Genomic DNA, 22,731 nt, shown 5'->3' with positions numbered 1-22,731 from the left:
ACTATTAATTTAAATGTGTTAATAGTGGCTGTCATATAAGTTGAGCATCTGAAAGCCTCCCAACAGTCATGCCTTATCCTCAAGTAATTTATTTTTTATATTAATTCAGTAAAAAATATAAGATAATTTACTCTTTAAAGTGGTTCTCCCTCCTCCTTTTTTTAAATTAGACATTATTTTATGCATGCCTTTTAACTTACTAATTTATTAATTTAGCCCTGCCACACACAGGTTGAATTACTATTTTCTTTTCTTTATTTATTTGTCTTTAGATCAATCATGGTGCTATTTTTAGCATGCTTTTGACATATGCAAGATCTCAGGTTTTTCTCTGTATGTGTATCTATTTGCCTCGGGAAATTGTTAGTGAATATCACACTTACCTTTACTGGTCTATGCAAACTCAGTTTGATAATCTTAGTTGATCTTCCAGTAGAGCACATATCTGTATCACAGATATCATCTTTGAAACTGGCACTAATTGGCATTCATGTTGGAATTCTCAATGGAATGGCCACAGACACGAGGTGAAAATTTGGCTCTGTTGAAGGCAACAGGAGTTTTGTCATTGACTTTAATAGGGTCAGGACTTCTTCCAGAGACTGAGCTGCCTCTCATACAGATGTTCAGAATGAGATGGGAGATTCAAATCCTCTGTGTTTGCTCATGACAACAAAATGTCATTTTCTGCCAACCTTTGTCCCCCTTCTACCAGGATCTAGTCTTTTTTTTTTTTTTTTTAAGGAGAAAGTGAATAAGAAAGGCCCCCAGCTTCATATTGCATTGTCTTCCTCAAGTTCCAGTTCCCTTCCCTCTCTTTGTACTTGATATAGTATCTCTCCATGCACAGAGCAAGTTCTCTGTCTTCTGTTATCTCTTGATTCTTCAGTTCTTGTTTATTTTTAACCACTCTGTTTTCTTAGAAACTCTACTTTCAAGGAAGCTCTTGTTCTTGAAAAAATGAAATTCCTTTAATTCAGTCTATCTTTCTAGAAACCCACTGTTTTCCTTGTGTCTGCCTCTATTTTCTCAGAAGCTGATGTTTCTTGCCATTTCTAAGAAGCTTCTCAGTCTCTGGTAAGAGAATCTACATTTCTCCAGGTTCTGTACTTGGCTTCATCTAAAGGGAATCTTTGTCCTTTTCTTTACTGACCCTTCTCTCTCAGCACCTGTCTTCTGTAATCTGCTCTCATTTCAGTTTGCTTTGGATATGCACCTTCACTGACAGCTCCTTTATTTTTTTCTGTCTCTCTTTGCCACTTGCTCTCCCCATCGCCTCACAGAGGTGTCCATCTCAGAATCCTTGAGGCACTTGCCTTTCTCTGACAGTTCTTCTCCTCTGCACATCACAGTCATTTGCCTCTGTGCATCCCGCTGTCACTTACATAATGGCTTGACTTCCTAAGGTTAGTTATTTACCACTTCTTGCTGATTTTCAGATCCACATCTCTTCTATCAATCCTGTTACACTTGCTGTTTCCTCAGTTGTCTCCTAGACCATCTTTTTCTCTTATCTTGCTGCCCCTTCTGCTGCTGATTGTCTTCTCTATCGCAGTAGCAATCATGATTTTTTTCATCAACACAAGCTAAAAATATTATGATAATCTCTGCTATTGATGGATGATGTCAGCAAGATCTTCCCACTTCCTCTCCTTCCATCTAAAATACTGCTTGCTAACACTGCCTAGTCTCCACCAACCATCATCTTCCTTGATTTTCTACTGCCTGCTATAAGAAATGCAAGCCATTAAAAATTCTGTGAAATCTACTGCTTGAGGTTCTACTGCCATTTATCTTCCACTCAATTTATCCGACTGCTTCTCCCATTCTTGTCTTTTACAGACTTCCTCTGTCCCTTTTTTCCTTTCTGTGTTTTCTTCTGTGTTGCTCCATAGAGTAGGAAGCATTTTTTTTTTTTTGGTCATCCTTCAGCAATTTTTTCTTTTGCTTCTTGAAATCTTTTATTAGAACTCATCTCTCAGCTTTGAACTGTGCCTTTCAGTCAAGCAGAGGCTTTAATGCGCTGAAAGACAAAAACTGATACTGGCCAGAGGCCTGTTACTGTAATGTCCCCTCAGGCCCAGGTACAGCCCCACTGAAGCCACTGTTCCCAACATCACCTGGAGATGGTAGAGAGCACAGATTGGCACTCGTGTCTGACATGCATGAACTACATGTTCAGTACTACCTCAGTGTGCTACAATACATCGCTGTTAAGAACACAGAATTGTCAGCATGCTAAGAAATGAAGTAACTGCATAGTAACTGCATTTCTCATGTAGTAAAAAAAAAAAAAAAAAAAAAAAAAAAAAGCAAATGGGGAATGCCTTGAAGCCTAGAGCAAAGCTGAAAGCCGCAAATTCTACAGCTGCTCTTATCTTGCATTGGAACACACTGGCTACTCTTTTGAAAGTTTTGCATTAAAAGTTAGGACAGGAGTTCTTGGTACTACCAATTACTTGCTGGGACTTGGAAAGCATTGCTACACAGAATTTTTACTGGGTGAGTTTTTACAACTAAAGCCATGTAGGAATTAGCATGAGGTTATTTTGGTTTTACAGACCAGGATGATTTTTTTTGCATAGGTTTTTATTTTATTCTGCAAAGTTTCCCCTGGCAACATAAAAGGAGTGCTGGACGAGTGCAACAATTGAACTCCCTATGACAGAAGTAACAAAATACTGCAGTGTGTGGACCATTAAGTGAGATATCAGAAATATTCCCTCTGATGCAGGAAGAGAATGATGCCACATAGTATGATGCAAAGTATCTAATTCTTTAGAGTCATGAACTAGAAGCTGTGTAGGCCTTGACTCAAGAGTCCAGATGTAGTGTGGACAAGTGAGTCATTTTCCAGTTCATACAGGGCTAAGCTTGATGTCATGAACTTCAGACCAGTATATTCTGTGTTCTGCAAATTACTCTCATTTTGTGTCATGACCATGATACAGTTTGGACAAAGTCTAGAGCAGAAGGTTTTAAGTAGTAAGTTCCAGAAAAATGAATGGAAGTATCCAGAATTCAGTCTCCAGATCCACGTCACAACCTGTGTGATAATTAAAACTCCTCCAATACAGGAAATCAGATTAGATTAAATGCTTTGAGCCACTGCATGACCTCTGTATTCCGCCTTCCTTCTTGTGCAATCCATATATTATGCTGAACCATTTTTCTTTACAGAGTGATAGGAAAGTTTTCTTTTGGGAATACTTCAGTTCTGAGCCAGCTTTGACCTCTGACTCAGAGATCAATGCTTCTCCACAATCTAGAAAATTGGAAGGTGGCAACCATCCCTTCACTGTGTCCCTGTGGCACAAAATCTTGTCTTCTCCTCTCCCACACCTGTCTGTGTGCTGACAGCAGGACCAGCTGGCTGTTCCTTGGCAGTCAGGCCTAGGCCTGCCCTCTCCATCACAAAACTGATTTGAATACATTTACATGATTTATATGATTGAGTTCTAGTGCCCAGGATTACCTCAGCTGGTCAGAACATGGTGTTAATAATGCCAAGGTTGTGGGTTTGATCCCTGTATGGGCCATTAATTTAAGAGTAGGACTTGATGATCCTTGTGGGTCCCTTTAAACTCACAATATTCAGTGATTCTGTGAAGGTAATTACTGCAAATTCCTGGCCTCTGAGCCAGTCAGGGCTATTCAAGCCTCACGACCCCTTCAGCATAACACTGGTAGGCCATGCAGTACTATGCTTGCCTAGGAATACTGAAAATCTGTGTGGGTTACCAAGTGCTGTGTGAGTTGTCCAGCTGCAAGTAAATTTTCCCAGGCATTTAGAATACACCTTAGAAAAAGGAACTTGAAAAGGCATCTCTGTTACCAAGTGCACCATTGCAAACAACTATCTTGGCCAGCAAAAGGTGAAGCACACCTGTGGGACTGGATAAGAAACCACAAGTTTACCACTGAGCTCAAAAAAAAATTTTCATGTTTCTGTAGTAAAAGGACATTTTATGTATCAGAGGTTGACTTTCTGTGCACAAATCTTCTGGTTGTGTAAAGTGTCCCCAGCTCCACGGAGGAGCTGTGACAATTTATACCAGCTGAGGTGCTGCTCAGCATTTTTGGTTATGGACCTTATTTACTCATGGCTAGTTAGAGTTCCTCTGGAGCTGTTAACAGCACTGTGTGCATGTAAATCTTGCTTTGGATGACTTTGAAACAGTTAGGAGACAGCCTGCCTGTCTAAAAAGTAGAAGCATCCTTGAACATATGCCTGGCATAAGGTTAAAATAGAATAGTGCCCCAGCTATATGAAATATAGCTATTATCACCTAAGTGAAGACCTACAAATTATGTCCACTAAAAAGTTGCCACACAGGATAGTTAGGTGGTAAAAAAGTTCCCTTGTGTTTTGGCATAGCCTATTTCATTTGTGTCTGTGGTTTTGAGCAGCTTCATCCCAGAACACAGCTAGCTCCCCATTCACCTCAGGGTGTTGTGCTAACTCACCGACATTTTCTTCTAGAAAGTGCTCAGTCGGGGAACGGCATCAGCCGTTTTATTGAATTAAGTTTGCTAAACAGTCAAACAGCAGCCTAAGGTAGGCAAGGCCTGAGGTACTGACAGGCAGCAGCAGTTACTACTCTTTGCAGTAAAAAAAGGTCAGTGTAAATGAGAATTTAGTTGTCTGGCTAGCTACTTTCTGTGTATTCACACAGGTAATTCATATGTCCCTGTGGTGGGATGCAGCTATGCTGCAAAGGTCAGGTGGCATTTTCACAGCAAGGCCCTGAAACACAGACATTTCAGAACACACTCCTCTCCCTGTAACACTGTGAGTGGTACCAGCAGAAAAACAAGGTAACAGTGAACAAGGAAACCATTACTTTGTAAACCTCCTTGAGCTCAGTATGCACAAAGCCAGCAGTGAGCAGGAAGAAGGAAAAAGCTCAGTCTTGTGTATCCTTATCAGCTGTTCACTTCTTGGGTGAAGCTGGTTCTGCAGAGCACATGACATTTCAATGTTCTCCTGACGTTGTGTGTGAATATAGGGATATAAAGCACACATTTCTAGGTAGCACTAAAGGGGAAAAGTAGGTACCCTGAAAAATATTTCTGTAGAATTTTCTAGCTTATGATACTAAATTAAAACAAAACTTCTCAAGACTGTGTTTGCAAGTCATTCATACCATAAAACAAAAAATTACACTAAGTCTCCATTAGTACTGTAGCTACTATTGTAATCAGTTTTGAAGGATGTGCTCTATTAGTGGAGATATTTTGATTTAAGATCCTGTTGAGGAGCAGTTTAAAACATATACTTTAAATTACTCTTTAAAATATGTCCCATGGTACCTCACTACAATGTATATAGTATGCTGGCTCCGTGTAATAAATTCTTGTCCAATGTTGTCATTAATTTGCAGTAAATATTGAAGCTACCTTCATTTTAAAATAATTTACTTCTTGATTTTAGCTGATATATATTATTGTATAGAAAATTAATAAAAATATGTACACATATATAAAACAGGGCAGGACTTCTGCTTTCAGCTGTTACTATGGCTGAAAGCAGATGTCCTGGCTTCTATCAGCTGTATGGAAGTTGACTGACAACAACATGGAGAAAACAGTCCTACAGAGGACTTCTCAGGGTGAGAATGAAAGGAATGAAAGTCCCAGGCCCTCTCCTATCGTCTGTCATTTCTAGCACAAAATTAATTATTAATTAATTGAAATACTTCGGTTGAATAGCAAAAAATCAGATCTGAAGGGTAGAAGAAACCATTTCTCATATGTGGTCAGGCCATCATGGGCACAACACTACCATGAAATGGAAAGGATGGAGAAATTCCACTGAGTAGACTGGGTGAGAAAAATGTCAGCTCTTTAGAGTCTAAAAAATAATAGTATTTTTGAGAAGTTTGATGAAACTGACTGAGATGGGGGAGAAGAAAGTCTCAAAAAATCCTTGAATCTGCCAAAGAACTCATGGAGGCAATCATTGTTACTAGAGAATCCATGGTAGATTCTCATAATATGGGATTCAACCAGAAAAGGTTCAGTTTGAACTTTCATCTTTTAGAAACTCCATTAATTAGTCTGTAGGAAATCAGGCTCAATTGCTTTCAGTGCTCACAAACTACTTGTGTTTTTTCTGGAACACAGGCAAATTGCTGAGATGACAAATATATGTCTTCCAAGAATCTCCCTCTCCTTTTCATGAATGTCTGAGTATTTTCATTTCCCAAATGTATACTTGTTTGACAGTTTTATACCTAACAGATGTTTTATGTAGATTTATTGGTGCCTCAGACTTTTCAAGAACATGAAAAAAGGGTCTGTCTTTACCTGGACTACACTGATCGACATTATCTTAAACCATTGTCAAATTTCTTTCCATTCACCTCCATAAGTCTTTCCACAGGCTGCCCTCCAAGTTTTCTTTTTATCTCTCTGGTTATCTATTACAGAACTGCCATTTGGTCAGACCCTTTTTAATGTGTTACGTTATCAAGATTTGACACACTGGTGGAGTGTATTCAAAGTTTGCTTTGATTTCTACAAATTTTTCATCTGTGATGTGGGGCCTTTAAAAAATGTCAGGTCTGCAGATTTCTCTCAATCATATATGAACTTGTTGTTCTGACTCCACACACATCCTTTAGAAGCAGTCCAACAGCTCCTCCACTCCATACCCAGAGATTACAGACTGCACAGTTTTAGCACGTCAAACTTGGGATCCTGAAATGTTAGGAGTGCATGACTTACAAAGAAGAAAATATCTGAGGTGGAGATCTAACTAAAAATAAATGTAAATTTGAAATAGTAGATTGCTCCAGTCTCCCACAAAGGAGCAGGAGTTTGGTTGTTGTGGAAGCTTTAATAGGACAAGATTCCTAGTTAGAACTACACAGCACATCACATCAGACATTTTGGCATTACAGTTACAAAAGGGAAAGAGGAGAAAAGAGCCCTGAGCAGTTTCAAAAATGTTTATATGAGATATGGATAGCAGGCTTCTGTAAAGAGATTGGCCTAGAAAAAGAATTGTACCGAAAATAGGCCTGTGAGAGTCCACTCCCAACCCATAAACAGGCACAGTTTTCTTCTCCTTTCTTACTATTGGTAGGCAATCTGGCATTCCAAAAAAGGAGAAAATCTTGAAAGCTTTTGACACTGTGTCTTGGATATTGAGGTCTTTGTTGGTTTGACTGTCACTTCTGATATATGGTGTACATTGAAGTCACAGGACAAGTCAGCATGCTGCAATTTCAGCAAGGTGGAAAATAGAGTAAAAACCAGGGTCATTTATTCATTGCTAACCCTATTCAAGTTCAATAAAGAAGTAGCTATTCCAGTTAATGTTGTCTTCTTTTACAGCATTAGAATTTACAAAACCATCTATCCCTAATGTCCCTATCCAGGTACAGTATAGCCTAAAAGAAGCAACCAAAAAGTCAGGAATTCAAATTTCTGAATTTCTAAGCATATTTCAGGATTTTGATATAGAACATGAGAGAGAACTTTTTCTAAAAATGATCCTTTGCAAGTCATTATCGGTGAAGGAAGTTGTGCTGGTTTTGGCTGGGGCAGTTAATTTTCTTCACAGTGTCTGATGTGAGGCTGAGTTTTGGATTTATGCTAAACACCTGGCTGGTAATACAGAAATGTTTTTGTTTAGGCTGAGCAGGTCTTACCCAGAGCCAAGGCCTTTTCTGCTTCTTGTACTGCCATGCTGGCAAGGTAGTTGGGGGAGCATGAGGAAACACAGCCAGGATAGGTAACCACAACTGACCAAAGGGATATTCCAGACAATATTGACATCATGCTCAGTACATAAAGCTGAGGGAAGAAGGAGGAAGTTGTGGAGCATTTGCAGTGATAGCATTTGTCTTCATAAGTCACTGTTAGGCGTAATGGGAGCCTGCTCTCCTGGAGATGCTGAACACCTGCCTACCCATGGGAAGTAGTGAATTAATTCCTTGTTTTGCTTTGCTTTCCCTATTAAATTGTCTTTATCTCAACCCAGGAGTTTTCCAGCTTTTACCTTTGTGATTCTCTCCCTAATCCTGCTGGTGGGGCAGTGAGGGAGTGGCTGTCTGGGGCCTGGCTGCTGGCTGGGGTGAAACCATGACAGAAGTGTTAACACTTCATTTACTGTTTCTGAATGCTTACTCATAGCTTGGAGAACACATTTTTCTGTCCCTCATTATGTCCTTTTTTTTTTTTTTGCTGTCACTCTTCAGCTTTCTGAAGGCCTCTAACACCCAAAGATGCAGCTAACCAGATATAGTGAATATCTACTGGGATACTCAAAACCAGCTGTTCATTTGGCTCTTTATCATACCCCTCTGAAGCACCAATGTGATTCCCCATGAGTAACTTCCTAAGGTGCTTAAATACCCTTTGACACTTGGCCCCAGAGCTACAAAACTTGCCTGATGTACGCTCAGCTTGAGGCATGTAAGCAATCCCCCCTGCTCAGCCAAAAGAAAGTACAACACCTCAAAACTAACTTGCCATGATCAGTTAGAATATGATATTTTATTTGGATCTCTTCTGTCCATGGAGTGTGGCAGTGTATGCAAAACTTCATTTCCATATCTACACAGATCCTAATTTCCCAGGGTTAAAACTTAAATCAAGTTTTTCCTTTAGGGAATACAAGCTGCAAAGAGCAGACAACCTTCATTTAAATATAAATCTATAAATCCTTTAGTCTTCACCTCTTTTAACCACATTGTTTGAGGTGAAAGCTGTTAATTGTGGTCTTTAGAAGGTATGTGTAAATGCAAACTTTTCCCCAAAAAACTTTGAAAATGTATAATCAATAATATTTTTGATAAATGCTAGTGCAAAAGAAGAGAACTACTTGTAATAGTGAAATGCATGGGCTTGATTCGTTATTCAGCTGAGTCACCCCCTTACCTCCACTGCTTTAAGGAATTCACTGCAAGAGCAGGATCAGGCCCTTAATGGTCTGCCAGCTCCATACTGATATTATACCCAGACAACTGTCACTGAAATTTATATTTAGTTGCATAAGAACAGTACATTAGATATCCTTAAATGTTTTAGGAGGCAGGACTTTTCTGACTATTCTGGCAAAACCACCAGTACATGTAGAAATCAGAGCTGTGAACAAATACTGCAGTTATGATTTACAGCACAATTGCCAGAGTCTTCCCAGCTTCATCTCTGATGGCCACTTACTCAGGGTGTCATTTTTAGCTGCACAGATTATATCTGCCTTGCCTCTTCCACAAACACTGGATTCACTGGAGTGTGTTGCAGACAATACAGCTCTCAAACAATGAAGCATTTGTGTTCATTTTCTTCTATTTTATCTTAGGAATTCTACTATTTAGGTCACTATCTGCTGCTTCCAGCTATTCTTTACTGAAAAATTGTAGCTCTTTTTAGGCTTAAGAAGATAAAATCAATGAATTCATCTATGTTATTCCTCTGGGTATAAAGGTCTAGATGTAATAAGTGGTACACATAGTATAAGATTACATTGCTGTTTCTGAACTGCAGCCCCAAGATTAATTGTGCCTTATAGGCCAAAATTTGAAGAGCGGCTGGATGCTGGCCTCTCTGAAAATCTGATACAACTAACACAATAAAACCCCAGTATTACCAAATTTCTCAAATGCTTTAAATGTGATTCCTCCCTAGCATGAAGAGGAAAGGTGTGAATGTATGTCTGTGTAGAATTTTAGATACAGATACGGAGAATAATGATGAATGGATCCTCTTCCTGATTGTACCTGCCTTTCCTAAAAGAAACGAAAAAATCCACTACAGGTTTTACTTGAGAAAGATAATGTTTGGATTTTAGCAAGCAACATCACTCATTGCGAAATCCATCAATATCTGTGGAATAAAAATTATACTTAGATATGGCGACATACAGGAATTCCATTTACATTACATTTAAGCTCACTGATAATTCTACTGACATAAAAAATTGGTATGCTCTGAATGAGAAGATGGGCGCTTAAGAAAACAGTCTTAATTTAATTTAGAATGGATTTAAGATTGTTGTTATTATTTGTATGGGACTTTTTTGCCTGGAGGAAGATGTGGCTTCATAATGAAATGCCAGCTATTGAAATACTAAACTTCTTAAGTGTACATATGTATTAATTAAAATTATGTAGATACTTTCCTAATGAAGATCTATTGTCTCCCACAATCAGTCAAAAGACTCCATGATTGAGGCATACTAGTGGGCCACCAGAACTCACTAGGAAGCATCAAGGGTGAGCCAGTATATTCAAGGACAGAGTAGTGGTGGCATTTTAGGTGGGCAGCTCCAGGACCTTTCTATTGTGGATGATGAGAAAATCAGCCGTTAGCTGGTTTTAAACATTCTGAGTATGCTCAACAACACACAGTGACAGCATTCAGGCTGTGTCATTTCCATGCAGAGCTTGGGGACCTATAATGTGGTTAGCATCCATTATTTACTCCCATTTCAATCCTGATTAAAAGTCAGTCCTTTCACATCACAGAATGAAACCTTCCTAAAAAAAATACTCAATATCTACAATAGCTCCTTCCTTTCATCTTCTCAAATTGTAATTAACAAAATTATTCCTGAAAACAAAATTTACCCTGGTTTCTTTACAGAATTGTATCTAGGGAAACATACTGGGAAGGGAATGATGGTTAAGCTGAACACTGTTATAGCAAAAGCCTCTCTTTTATCTTTCTCAATTTAACATTCTCGTGCATCAGTACCTTAAAAGCCACTTTTCTAACTCTCATATTTAATATTGACGGTAGTAGCCTCTGCTCATTGCCTTTTGCTTGGCTTTTGGCCTGTTACCTGATTGTGGTGTTCTAGAAGAATCTAAACTAAGAAAAGCCTCAGATACCTCAGATACACAGAGCAAATTATATTGTCTGGATAAATCACATTTCTCCAATAGCTGCTGTTTGGGGTTTACACTTATTTGTCATATGGACATGCAAATCTTCTTTTAAACACAAAACTGCCAGCAGAGGCTTGATGATACAACAAAATCTTGCTATTTCATGGTATGTTAGCTGTTGAGGGTATTATGATAAACTTCTTTGAAAAGCTGAAAAATGTTTTTTCTGGGTTAATTTTCAGTCAGATCAGTAAATGAATCCAACTCATCATATATTGCTCAACAGTAGCAGGGGAGGCAGCTGCAGCCCAGACTGTAACGCTTACTGGGCACCTGCACGGGTTTGGTGGCCTTAATCAACTGACACTGATCCCACAGTGGTTAATACAAGCAAAAAGACCCCAGATAAATACTTCAGGACTGCACTGCAGCTGGTTGTGTGTTGAAACAGTTTGTCCATCAAGGACTGTTAGCTTAAATGGATCGAAGGAAGCTCTTTGTCACCACTATGGATAGAAAATTGAGGTATCGAGTAATTAGGGAAATTACCAAGTGAGGGCTTCAGGTAAAGCCCATTTGGAATCTCCATTTCACTCCCTTTTACCAGTTTCTGTAGTAGAGTATTTTCAAAAACAGACTAGACAAATGTGAAAAAAAGTTTAATGATGACTTACAAATATACAATACTTACATTTTCAAGAGTTACAAAAACGGCATACTACAGAAACCAAAAGCTTCCCCCAACCTTTGGAGGAACATTTCCTAGTTATTTATTTACAAAGAAAAATTACAGTCACTTTTCACAGTGTCACATGTTTACATATAAACACTTCTCAACTGAAAAATATCTTGCAGCTAACCCAGAAGCAGTTTTTGCAGTCTGAGCCCTACACTCATCTATCAGAACAAAAATTCTATCAGACCCTTAGGCTGACATGACACAGCATTCTTATAATTTAACCTTTGTTAATTTAGCCTTTGTTTGAGAATATGTACAACTCAGATGGCTAAACTGATGCATAGTTGAGATTTCACCTGGTGTATTATGTATTGCTCATGATTCTGTAAAATGGCATAGGCTACCTTTTTAGGTTGGTGATGTGCCTTTAGAAAAGGTGGTTTAATTTCCTTAAGGTATTTATATTTATAAGTTCTTCCTGAAAGGAATTAAAAAGAATACACCATATCCTCTGCAGGGCACTTTTTCACACAATGAAACTTCTGTAATAAATTCTTCCTTCTCTATGTACAGTTCTTACCCCTAGTAAGGGACAAACTGAGCACATTTTCCAAAGTCTGTTCATTTCCATCAGTTTTCTGATGTTGTATGTTTCTTAGATTGTAGTTTATTTAACCCAACATTTTAAAACTTTCTTCTACCTGAGAGCAAACATTAGTATTTCTTAGTCTGTGTGTACTTGAGAGTCTTCTTGTAGATTAGAACACTTGTGGTAACACAGCCAAAGCACAACCAGTCTTTTTTTGACACCTTCATTATGTGAGTATACCAATACTTTCATGATTTTCAGGCCATACTCAACAGAATCTTCATCTAGCTGAATGTAGTTTGGAACTACACATTTATAACTGATTGTTTTTAATTTAAACTAAGTACCTCCAGAGTATTAGTTATAGTTCAGTTACAGATCTTTTTATATTCAAAACCAGAAAATGCGTGCCATCAATAGCTGTGAACAGAGTTCAAAAAGTGTCTTCCAGCATTACAGTATTACCCTACCAAAAGCTTACTCCACAGACAAAATACACTCCAAGTTCAAGCATCTTTAAAGAATGCCTGTGTTCTGGACTTTCTTCGTGCAAGAGCTTCTTGTTTTTTTCTTTCAATCTCCTCTTGAGAACATTTTCTATTTTTTTGTTCTACCACAGACACTGTAAATAAAAAAAATATGTATTAGGAGCTTCAGGTTTGTTCAATATGTATTTTAACTTAGCCATTTCCAGTGTTTGAAGATCTATGGCAGCAGCACACTGTTCTGACACACTGGGCACCCAAGTTAAGAAAGGCTCATCTATCCTGTCCCCTAGGCAGGAAGAGGGCAAGATGCATAACCTTTGTAGTGCTACTGATTACTCCCTCCCAATGAAAACACTGGGATGCACACATTTGCTTCAAGGAAATTTTACTTGGGTGCCCTTCAAGTGAACCTTATGACATGAGAGTCAACATAGGAGATTGCGATGGGTTAAGAAAATTAAGGCTATCAGAGTGAAAAGGGCTCTACAATTTAGTGAGTTAGGCAGAGATATGAACATGGAGATAGTATAGATACAGGGGTCACGTACAGTACAGGTGTCACACAAATAAAACAAGATAGGTTGAAAAAGGTCAAAAGTAGCAATAAAAATTGGCAAAGGAGACAAGAACATGATAGCTAAGCATACCATTTTATATGGTGTGTTACAGAACTATGAATTCCCATACTATAAAATCCTGACCTCACTGGAACAAACAGGAACACTCCTTGCACATACGAAATAATTTTACCATTCTTTATACACCAATTTCCAATTAATGTATTTTTAATAAGTATTTCAAGTGAATAAATAGAACAAAGGGTATATTTGCTTCTCACAAAAAAGTGTCCATGAAAAATTAAATAGCAATTTTCAAAAGGACCACTTAATATCAATTTTTTTGTCAATGCCCTTTCCCTTAAAATTTAAGATGAAGAAAGCTATGGTTTATCTGTACAGAAAATCTATGCTATCTTCATTCATTCCTTTACTCTCTAGAACATTCCACAGAATAACTAGCTATCTCTCTGCTTTTTTCCCCTTATAATCCAAAATTGCTACTTTCCATTTATAGGCTTCTCTGCAGAGGAAAGACCAAATAAAATATTCATTCTTCAATAATTGATTGTTTTGTTGCTTTTGCAACAGTGCTTCTTTATAATGGAGGTTAATACAGGACACTTTTAAAGGCATGTTTTATCAGAATGAATATTGATTAAAACTTTGCCAAGCTGTGAGATCAAGAAAAAATAAGACTGACGGGCACTTGACTGGTTCTCCATTTCCCCAGTAAGTAACACTGAGCATGGAATATTACTAATGGTCTCTTAGCAATAAAGAAGTGACTGACCTCTTTTCTGGATGAAAGAGTATCTTAGTGTTTAGACTGATAACACAACAATATTCCATTGGCAATTTCAGCCACAGAGCCAACAACAGAGGCTGAGCTCTGAAAAGTATCAAGCGATTTGAGGTTCCAAATTCCAGGTGTACAGTATTATAAACTGGCATTCCATATCACCTGGTGTCTTCTTCTCCTGTCCCATTATTAACTAGGGTTTTACTATGCATCAAAATACCAGTATTTTTAAGTAACAAGTGTAAGAAAATAGTATGCCGAGTGCTGCATCAGCCTATAATTGATCCTAAGGAACCTGAGTGTCTATGGAGAGAGGGTGTCAGGTATTTAGAGAAGTGGAAGGGAAACAGGTGTCCTGAAGGATAGGAATTCAGGATATGCATCAAGACAATTTAATTTTTGAGAAAATGAAGTCCAGATTCTCCTTAGAACATCTGCTAACACCTTAACTGAATAGATGAATACTGAAGCCTGTTTTAAGTTGCAGTACAGTATTAATTTCTCTGACATTCTGACTACAGTAAGGAAACAAACGGTCTAACAGGGATACAATAAAGACAAATACCTGATGTAGTCTGTGCAAATGACTCTGAAAGATGCCTCTTGAAAGGTGATTTCTTATTGTCAAGCTTGCGGTGCAAAGCGACATTCACCTGATTCTTGCTTCCTTCCAAATCCTGCAGAGTAATTCCAATGCCAGAATGATTCCCTGAACTTTCAGACCCTACATGATGACCACCCTGAGAATTGTTAATCTTTCGGAACTTAAACTTTGAATGCACAAGTGAAGTTTTGTTACTAGAGGTGCTACTTGGAATCTTTCCCGCATTACACAAGAAATGTGAGCTGTCGAGTGCTTTTCTACTAAAAATATTTACTGCATTAACAGGACTTACTTCAGAACCTGTCTCTCCTGCTGGCACAGAATTCGACCGGTACCATTTCCCTGAAACAGTCTTTGCAGTATCTTCAGAAGTATTTTGATGACAGTTTTTAGGGAGTGTGTATTTACACTCCACAGAAGGACCCGAGACTGCAGTCAGAGGATTTGAGATGTTCTTACAGTTCGTGACATGACCTGTTGTGGCCAGCCCATGCACTGTCTTTGATGAATTCCTACAGGCATCATTTAGTGAGAGAGCCTCCTGTTTTGCGTTTGCTTTTTGCACCAAGAGGAGATCGGGTAGTGCTTGTTTAGATGCTGGGAAACTGTTATCAGCATTTGATCTGGAATTAACACTAGCTCCTTGAATAGTTTTAATTTTTCCATTTCCTTGTTTAACATCCTGGCTCTGAGTTTGCTTTTCTATATCATCACACACCTGATATAACAATTCATCATCCTCACAGTTTGCATCCCAAAGATTATCAGATCCACAAAACATACCTAGTATCTCATCAGAGAATTTCGCTTCATTCCAGCCATCAAATGACAGAGGACATTTCTTTGGTACTTCAACTTGATTTGAGTGACCTGTATTAGCTTGGTTAACCACTTTGGTTAGATCATTAGGTTTCATGTTGGTAGAAACACTGGATGACTGACAGGAAATAGTATGAGTGTTACTCCCAGGTTTTCCTGCTGATTGTCTATGAGGATTAAATCTTGAAGGAAAAAGAGGAAGAGCATCGCTTTTAGGCTTAGTAGATTCATTTCCATTCTCCATTTCAGATTGCACTGAAACAGGAATATGGTTCAAATCACTGTTTTGGGTATTCTTCCAAACAGATTTAGTTTTATCTGGTTTAACATCACATTTACCATGCAAGGCCTTGGTCTCTGTCTTGGTGTTTTCTGTCTTGTATGGCTTTTGTAAAGACAATGATTGTACATGTTGTGAGTTTTTACTAAAATGTTTCAAAGGTGAATACTGCAAACTGTTAGATTTGCTTATAGTCCCCAAAAGAGTTACTGAATTGCCACTACTTCTTTGCTTTGTTCTGCTAGCATCACTGAAATCATGCACAAATGGATTTACAGGAATTTGTAGTGGTTCTTCAGTACTTAGCAGTTCAGGATTTTGGGTTATTTGCATCACAAAAGAGTCATCTGCCAAAAGATCTGTATCCCAGTCATCAAAGCTATCATTAACTACTCCAGCAAGCTTAGCAGAGGTCACCAATTGTGTCTTCAAAGAAGGAAGATTTTTTTTGGTCAGGGTGTCAGTATCAGCTTTTGGTACAGTCTGGCCCATGCTTCCTACTGCAAACAGAGTATCTGTTTGATACGCCTCTGAATTACCATGCTGTGTCTCTTCAACTATCTCAGGAAGATTCTCCTCCTCCAATGTACTTCTAATTTTATGAAAACTATTATTTAAAGAAGTATCTGACAGTCCTTGGCTCAACTGTCCGCTGCACTTCTGGGTAGAAGAGTCAAAAAGAGCATGAAGGGCTACTTCAGCCTCAAGGTCTACAGACTTTTGACTGCTGGACTGACAGGGCTCTGCCACAGGGATGCCAGTGCTCTGTCCAACTGGTTTCAGGGATGCAGTAGGATCTGCTTCAGATCCTTCACCAAGGAGTGATTTCTGGTTCTTCATATTTATTTCACCTTTAGAATTACTTGAAGGCTCTGAGGTGCTCTGGATGAAGTTGTGACCAAGCTTCTCCTGTTCCTGAACAGCATCTAACTCTACTAGATTTTTATCAAACTCCTTAGCCAATTTCATGAGTTCCTCTTCAGGATTTTTTATTTTAAGATCTCTGGATTAAAAAGAAAATACAGAAAATAAAGTCAGAGCTACTGAGAAAGTTTGGCCAAGTTCAGTTACATGACCCTATGAGTTGCTCATTTTTTAGTTTAACAACTACAAAGGTATGACTAAATCCCACTGCTTCCAATACGCAGTCAATATACACCCGCTGCATGAAGACATGACAAGCCCATAGTTAAAAGCATTCTATATGCTAATGTGCAATTATATGGTTCACTATACACAGAAGACCACATAGTCTTCTTCATGAAACTCCAGCTATGATGAGCAAGAAAAAACTGTAACTTACCTTGTACAACTTAACTTCGTTCTAGCTCGCCCTTTTACTGCTATAGGTGTACAGGGAATAGCATCCTCACCAATCCATGTTCCTAAAAGGGAGTCTTCATTACAGCTTGCTTTTTCATCCTGAATAATTAGATTTATTCAGAAAATTAGAGATTTGATTATTAATTTAATTAGAAATTTGATTTCAGATAAAGACTGGATTAGACACACATCTTACATGAGTTAAAAGTTGCTAAACTAAATAAACTGGATAAAACCTGTTGAAAACCACAGATAAGAGCAAAAAACAAGTTAAGTGAGATTACTGCAACATTGTCCACTGATAGTTGCGTCACTTTAATTATATCAATTTAAAGCAGAACTTCAATTAAAATAACTGAATTATACTTTTGGCATGCAAGTCTAGTAGTCTAATTCGGGTTTACACACATTCATGTTACAAGCAGTCATCTAGTTTACTTCAGTATACTACTAAGGAGCTGGCTGAGGCCAGCAGCACAAACAAAGTAGAGACCTTAAAATAAATTACATTCTGTAGGCTTACAGAAAAAAAATCTGACTTCTTCCACCACAACTAATTTACAAAAAGAGCCTTTAAACAGAATTAAGTGACATTTAGAAACTAAATGAAATTGTTTCAGAGCTTCAAAGTTCAGGCTTGAATTTGAATTCTGAAATGAAAGAGATACAATACTGTGATGAATTGTTTAGAGGGGCAGAGCAATGGGATGTAGGAAATTACTGTGTGTAAGGCAGCAAAAGTAATTTGAACTTTACTAACTACTAGGGTAGTTTTAAATAAGTTCTCTTATTCTTAGCAAATTTAACGGTTTTTAAAATTTATTTTTGTTTAAAAAATAATATAAGCAGCAGATTACATTTATGGCAGAACTGTAATTGTTTAAAAGGCATGCACTAGCACTCCTTATCAATGATTTTCCAATTCTTTTAGTAAAATTTCTCACAAATACACTAAACAGTAAATATATTTTAAACAGCCCTGTCAAAAAAGTAGGCATGTTTTGCAAGCTAAATACTACAGATCTGTTTTAGGAATTCCATGTTTTCTTCTTGTACTTAAAATGCAACACCACTTCGGTTTTGACTTTCTGGGCTGTGGACATCAGGTTCATGGCAAGAGGAAAAGGGCAAGAGATACTGGGGTAAAGAGGAGAATGATTTATAGTATTGAAGCAAGGTTACTATGTTTATATTACTGCAAAATATCTCTCATCTTGGTCATCAAAAATCAGCATTGTAAATTAGCAGTCAATCGAGACTCTTCAAAATGCTTAAAAACAACTGCCAAGTCAATCTAGTATTTGAAAAAACTCTTACCTTTTAACAGATGAGTAATTAAGGTTAAATTTAAAAATTTATAAATAAACTTAGGTAAACAGTATTCTTAAGACCAAGGGCAGTAACTTGTATTCTGAAAGTAAAGCTTTCTAAAATAGAGCTGCTGCAAGTCTCTTCATGTGCCCTTTTCTACAGCATCTGTGACTCACACAACAATCAGTAAATGCAATGCTTACTATTTTAATTCAATCCCGTTCTATAAACTGGTTTTCTACAAGCCCAACTCTAACCACGACACTACTGTAACTAAAACAAGGCTAAGGCTGAAATACTACTCTCTTTTGATCAGTGCACATGCACAGCATTGTTTTAGAAAGTTACAATTACCTGAGGCGCAATACGATTAACAATTTCCGAAATTTCTACCGCACATCTACTGGTAGTCTGCTTGCTTTTTCCATTGCCTATGAAAACAAACAAACTTCTTAAAATTTTGAATTATCTATCCAGTTTATGAAGTGCAGTACATCTCAAATACCTCAAATAAACCTGTAGACATGGGAGCTTGATTCAGTGCTGTATTGAAGAATCTATGGATTTTTAATGAAAGTAAAATCAAACACCCATTATAAGAGAAAATAACCTTTTTCCAAGAAATCGTTTATAACTTTTGCCACACTCCCACTGCATGCCTCAAACAGATGTCCTGAAGTCTGGATTTTAGTATTACCTAATCTGTGTGCAACTGGTGAATGAGAATCCCAAAAGATTTCTTGCTGTGTCTCAGTGTCATTAATAGGAGAGCTGAAAGTAGGTATTCGGGATTTTCTACTCAATGATCTTTTTGGTGTTTTATGTAAACATGGTTCTGTGAAAAAAGAAAGAGGATTTTTATTAAAAAACAACAAATAAGAGGCAAAAATCACTTAAAACACAGAACAGGTCAAGGCAAAAGAAGATGCATTAGGAACATCAAGAATAAAAATCAAGTTCACACTCACCAGGATTCCTTTACTCACCACAGGAATACTGTACAAAACTAGACATTAAATGCAGGACTCTTAGCTTTGCCAATAATATCTCCACAGAGATAAGAGAAAATTACATGATACTGACACCTTTCCACCCAGGATCTGATTGTAAGGATGTCAGTTCTTTCACTGACTTAATCTTATATTAAGAGAAAAATTATGTATACCTCTATGACAGAATATTTTGTATTCTTGCTTGCTTTGTCTTTCACCCAGACTCTGAGCTGAACTACTATTTTAATGGGCATCCAAACTATTCTGGGTCATAACCTACATTTGTCTATATTTCCTCCCCTGGGCCCTTTCAGCAAGGACTATTAAAAGCAGGAATATAGGTATACAAAACCTGCTTGCAGCCATCTTTGATCAGTAAGTGAACTAAACACCCTAAGTGAAACTCAGGTAGTCACCCCTGCTCTTTAGAAATGATGCTTCAGATGTGAAAGCCTACAGAAATAATTTAGAATATGCTATTACTATGGGAGGAACATCTTAGAGGATGTTTTGCCCTGAAGTGCCTAGCACAGCCACAAAGATTTTATCGTCTCCTCGGTTAGTTCTCAGTATTTGCTGTGGGAATCACAGAATATGTCAGGTTGGAAGGCACCACAGTGGGTCACCTTGTCCAACCTCTCCCTCAAACAGGGTCATCCCAGAGCACATATGACAGGATTGTGGCCAGATAGTTCTGGAATATCTCCAGTGAGGGAAACTCCACACTCTCTCTGGGCAACCCGTTCCAGTGCACGGTCACCGTACAGTACAGATCTTCCCTATATTTAGGTGGAACTTCCTGTGCATCAGTTTCTGCCTGTTTCTAATGCTACTGCTCAGCACCACTGAGCAGAGCCTGCTCCATCCTCTTTACACCCTGCCTTTAGATATTTACACAGATTGATGACGTGCCCTGTTTTCTCTTTGCAAGGCTAAACAGGTCCAACTCCCTCAGCTTTTCCTCGTGAAAGACATTCTCCAAACCACTAACCAACTTTGTAGCTCTCTGATGGACCTGTTCCAGGAACTCCATGTCTCTTGTCCTGAGGCGCTCAGAACTGGTCACAGTATTCCAAATGTGGCCTCACCAGGGCTGAACAGAGGAGCAGGCACACCTGCCTTGCCCTGCTGGCAATGCTCTTCTTAAAGCACACCAGGTACCACTGGCTTGCCTGGCCCCCGGGGCTCACTGGCTCAGCCAGCCCTTGACAGTAACAGCCCCTTCCCAGGGCATGCTAACCGGGCGGAGCGGAGATTTACTCCGCACCAACCCCTCCTCACGGCTCAGCCGCGCCTCCCCCGCGGTTCGAGAGTCGGCGGGCAGGGCCGGGGCCCCAGGGGCCGCTCCCGCCGTACCTGCAGCGCGGGGCGAGCACGCCGCCGCCTCCCCGGCGGGCAGGCCTCGGCCCCCGCCGCGTTCCACCGGCCCCTCCTCCGGGGGGAGCTCCGCCCGTCGCCGCGTCAGCTGCTCCTCGCCGCCGCTGCGCCTCCTCAGGGCGGCGGGCCCGAGGGACAGCCCCCTCCGCCGGCTACTGAGCATGGCGGCCGCTACGGCGGCACCGCACCGGTCCCGCTACCGACGGCACCGCCATTTTGCCGGGCTCGCGAGACCGCCGCCAATTGGCCCACGCCGTGCCACCTCAAGCGGCCATTGGCCCCGCGCTGTGGGGGCGGACGGGCTTTCGGAGGCGGTGGAGAACTGAGGCCCCGCCCCGCCCTGCCGGCCGTGAGGCGCTGCCGGCTCCTCCTGCCCCGCGCTGCCGCCGCCGTCGTGTTGCGGTGACACTCTGCTGCCCCTGCAAATGGGGGGAGGAAAAGCTCAGCCATGGGCAGAGGGGCAGGAGGTGCCCTCCTGCGGACTCTTGCTGTCGCCTCGGCCTGAAGTGCCTCGAATTTACCGTTAGGAAATTCTGGCCTGATATCTTGGTGAATGGGAATGCTACTGTGCCGGAGGGCAGGGAGGCTCTGCAGAAGGATCTGAGGCAGACTGGATTGATGGGCCAAGACCAATAGTTTGAGGTTCGACAAGGCCAAGTGGGGGGTTCTACACTGTGGCCAGAAGAGCCCCGTTCAGTGATACAAGATGAGGATGAGTGGCTGGAAACGGGCTCCAGCAAAAGCACCTGAGGGTGGTGGTGGTCACTGGCAGCTGGACATGAGCCAGCATGTGCCCAGGTGGCCAGGGAGGCCTGAGGCATCCTGGCCTGTATCAGGAACAGTGTGGCCAGCAGGAGCACAGGGGAAGGGGACCAGGGGAAGTGATTCTTCCCCCATACTTGGCACTGATGAAAGCGGCACCCCAACTGCTGTGTCCAGTTCTGGACCCCCCAATTCAGGAAGGACATGGAGGTGCTGCAGCGAGCCCAGAGAGGGCAGTGAAACTGGTGAGGAAACAATGACCAATGAAACTGAGTCAAGGAAACTATTCTTACAAGGAGCAGTTGATGGAGCTGGGGGTGTTTAGCCTGGAGAAGGGGATGCTCAGGGGTGACCTACGTACTCTCTACAGCTCCCTGAAAGGACATTGGAGCCCAGTGATGGTTGGTGTCTTCTTCCAGCCAACCAGCAGCAAGATGAGAGAAAATTTAATGAATCTGCACCAGGGGAGGTTTGGGTTGGACATCAGGAGGAATTTCATCTCAGGAAGAGTGGTTCTGCATTAGAATGGGCTGCCCAGGGTGTCACAGTCCCTGTAGATGTTTAAGGAAAGTCTGGTTGTGGCACTTAGTGCTGTGGTCTAGTTGACATGGTGGTCATAAGTTGGACTCAATGATCTCAGAGGAGTTTTCCAATCTAATTGAGTCTGTGATTCTGTGAAACCCATCAGGCATAAATCATTTAATCCAAGTGAGGCAGGTGATGCTGGTGAAGAGAGGCTTACAGAACCTAAATTTGGTAGATGAGAAATTAGCTTGGGGTTCCTGAGGGACTGTGATACTACATCATTATTTTAAGCAATATAAATGTGAACATATGTGTATGTTATGTAACAACATGAATATTTCCTCTCTGAGCCTCTAAAAATAAATATAAAAACATATCCATTAAGCATATAGGGTCAAGGAGTGAACTACTCCGTCCTTTTTTTTCCCACTGGTTTTCATTTAATTGATTGGGAGTACTTTGGGATAATTCTTAGTTTGTAACATGTAAGCAGCGGGTTTCAGGGTGGATCAGGAGTAAGAAGTTTTGAAGTCACTAAAGATTGATTTCCTGAGCCACGAAACCTTTTCTTTTCACCTGAGGCCTCAGGCAAACAGTATTTTTTTTCCCCTTCTCCATTCTCATGTGTAATTAAAGCCAAGAGAGCACTTTTCAACTAGGAAAAAAAATAGGTACTATGTATTAAATAAAGAAACAGTATCATATACATAGCAAATTTATAGCAAGCACAGAAAGTTGTGACATTTGAGTAGTTAACTTGTTTATGCCAGACCTGTAAAGTG

The 22,731-nt window shown here is 39.9% G+C and overlaps 1 protein-coding gene across 1 annotated transcript; it reads right to left on the bottom strand.

The window, feature by feature from the left end:
• Nucleotides 1–11,484: 11,484 nt before the first annotated feature.
• On the bottom strand, nucleotides 11,485–20,825 carry ETAA1 (ETAA1 activator of ATR kinase). The gene is made up of 6 exons (XM_058021470.1): nucleotides 20,642–20,825; nucleotides 18,991–19,128; nucleotides 18,648–18,724; nucleotides 16,963–17,081; nucleotides 14,522–16,662; nucleotides 11,485–12,731 (listed from the first exon to the last, which is right to left on the bottom strand). Exons 1-6 carry the CDS (start codon nucleotides 20,823–20,825, stop codon nucleotides 12,616–12,618), a joined length of 2,775 nt encoding a protein of 924 aa, XP_057877453.1. The 3' UTR covers nucleotides 11,485–12,615.
• Nucleotides 20,826–22,731: the final 1,906 nt, after the last annotated feature.

This window comes from Melospiza georgiana, chromosome 3, assembly GCF_028018845.1.
Source record: "Melospiza georgiana isolate bMelGeo1 chromosome 3, bMelGeo1.pri, whole genome shotgun sequence".
Classification (NCBI taxonomy): domain Eukaryota; kingdom Metazoa; phylum Chordata; class Aves; order Passeriformes; family Passerellidae; genus Melospiza; species Melospiza georgiana.
Note: the sequence above shows the minus strand (reverse complement) of the source record. Positions and strands in the feature narration are given on the sequence as shown.

What these genes read in the sequence shown, in the direction of transcription:
- ETAA1 (XM_058021470.1), bottom strand. Translation starts at nt 20,825, where the DNA reads ATGCTCAGTAGCCGGCGGAGGGGGCTGTCCCTCGGGCCCGCCGCCCTG. An exon ending in GTGCTCGCCCCGCGCTGCAG is followed by an intron (nt 19,129 to 20,641) that starts GTACGGCGGGAG and finishes CTTTTTTCACAG; the next exon opens with AACCATGTTTACATAAAACA. An exon ending in ATTTGCACAGACTACATCAG is followed by an intron (nt 12,732 to 14,521) that starts GTATTTGTCTTT and finishes TTTTATTTACAG; the next exon opens with TGTCTGTGGTAGAACAAAAA.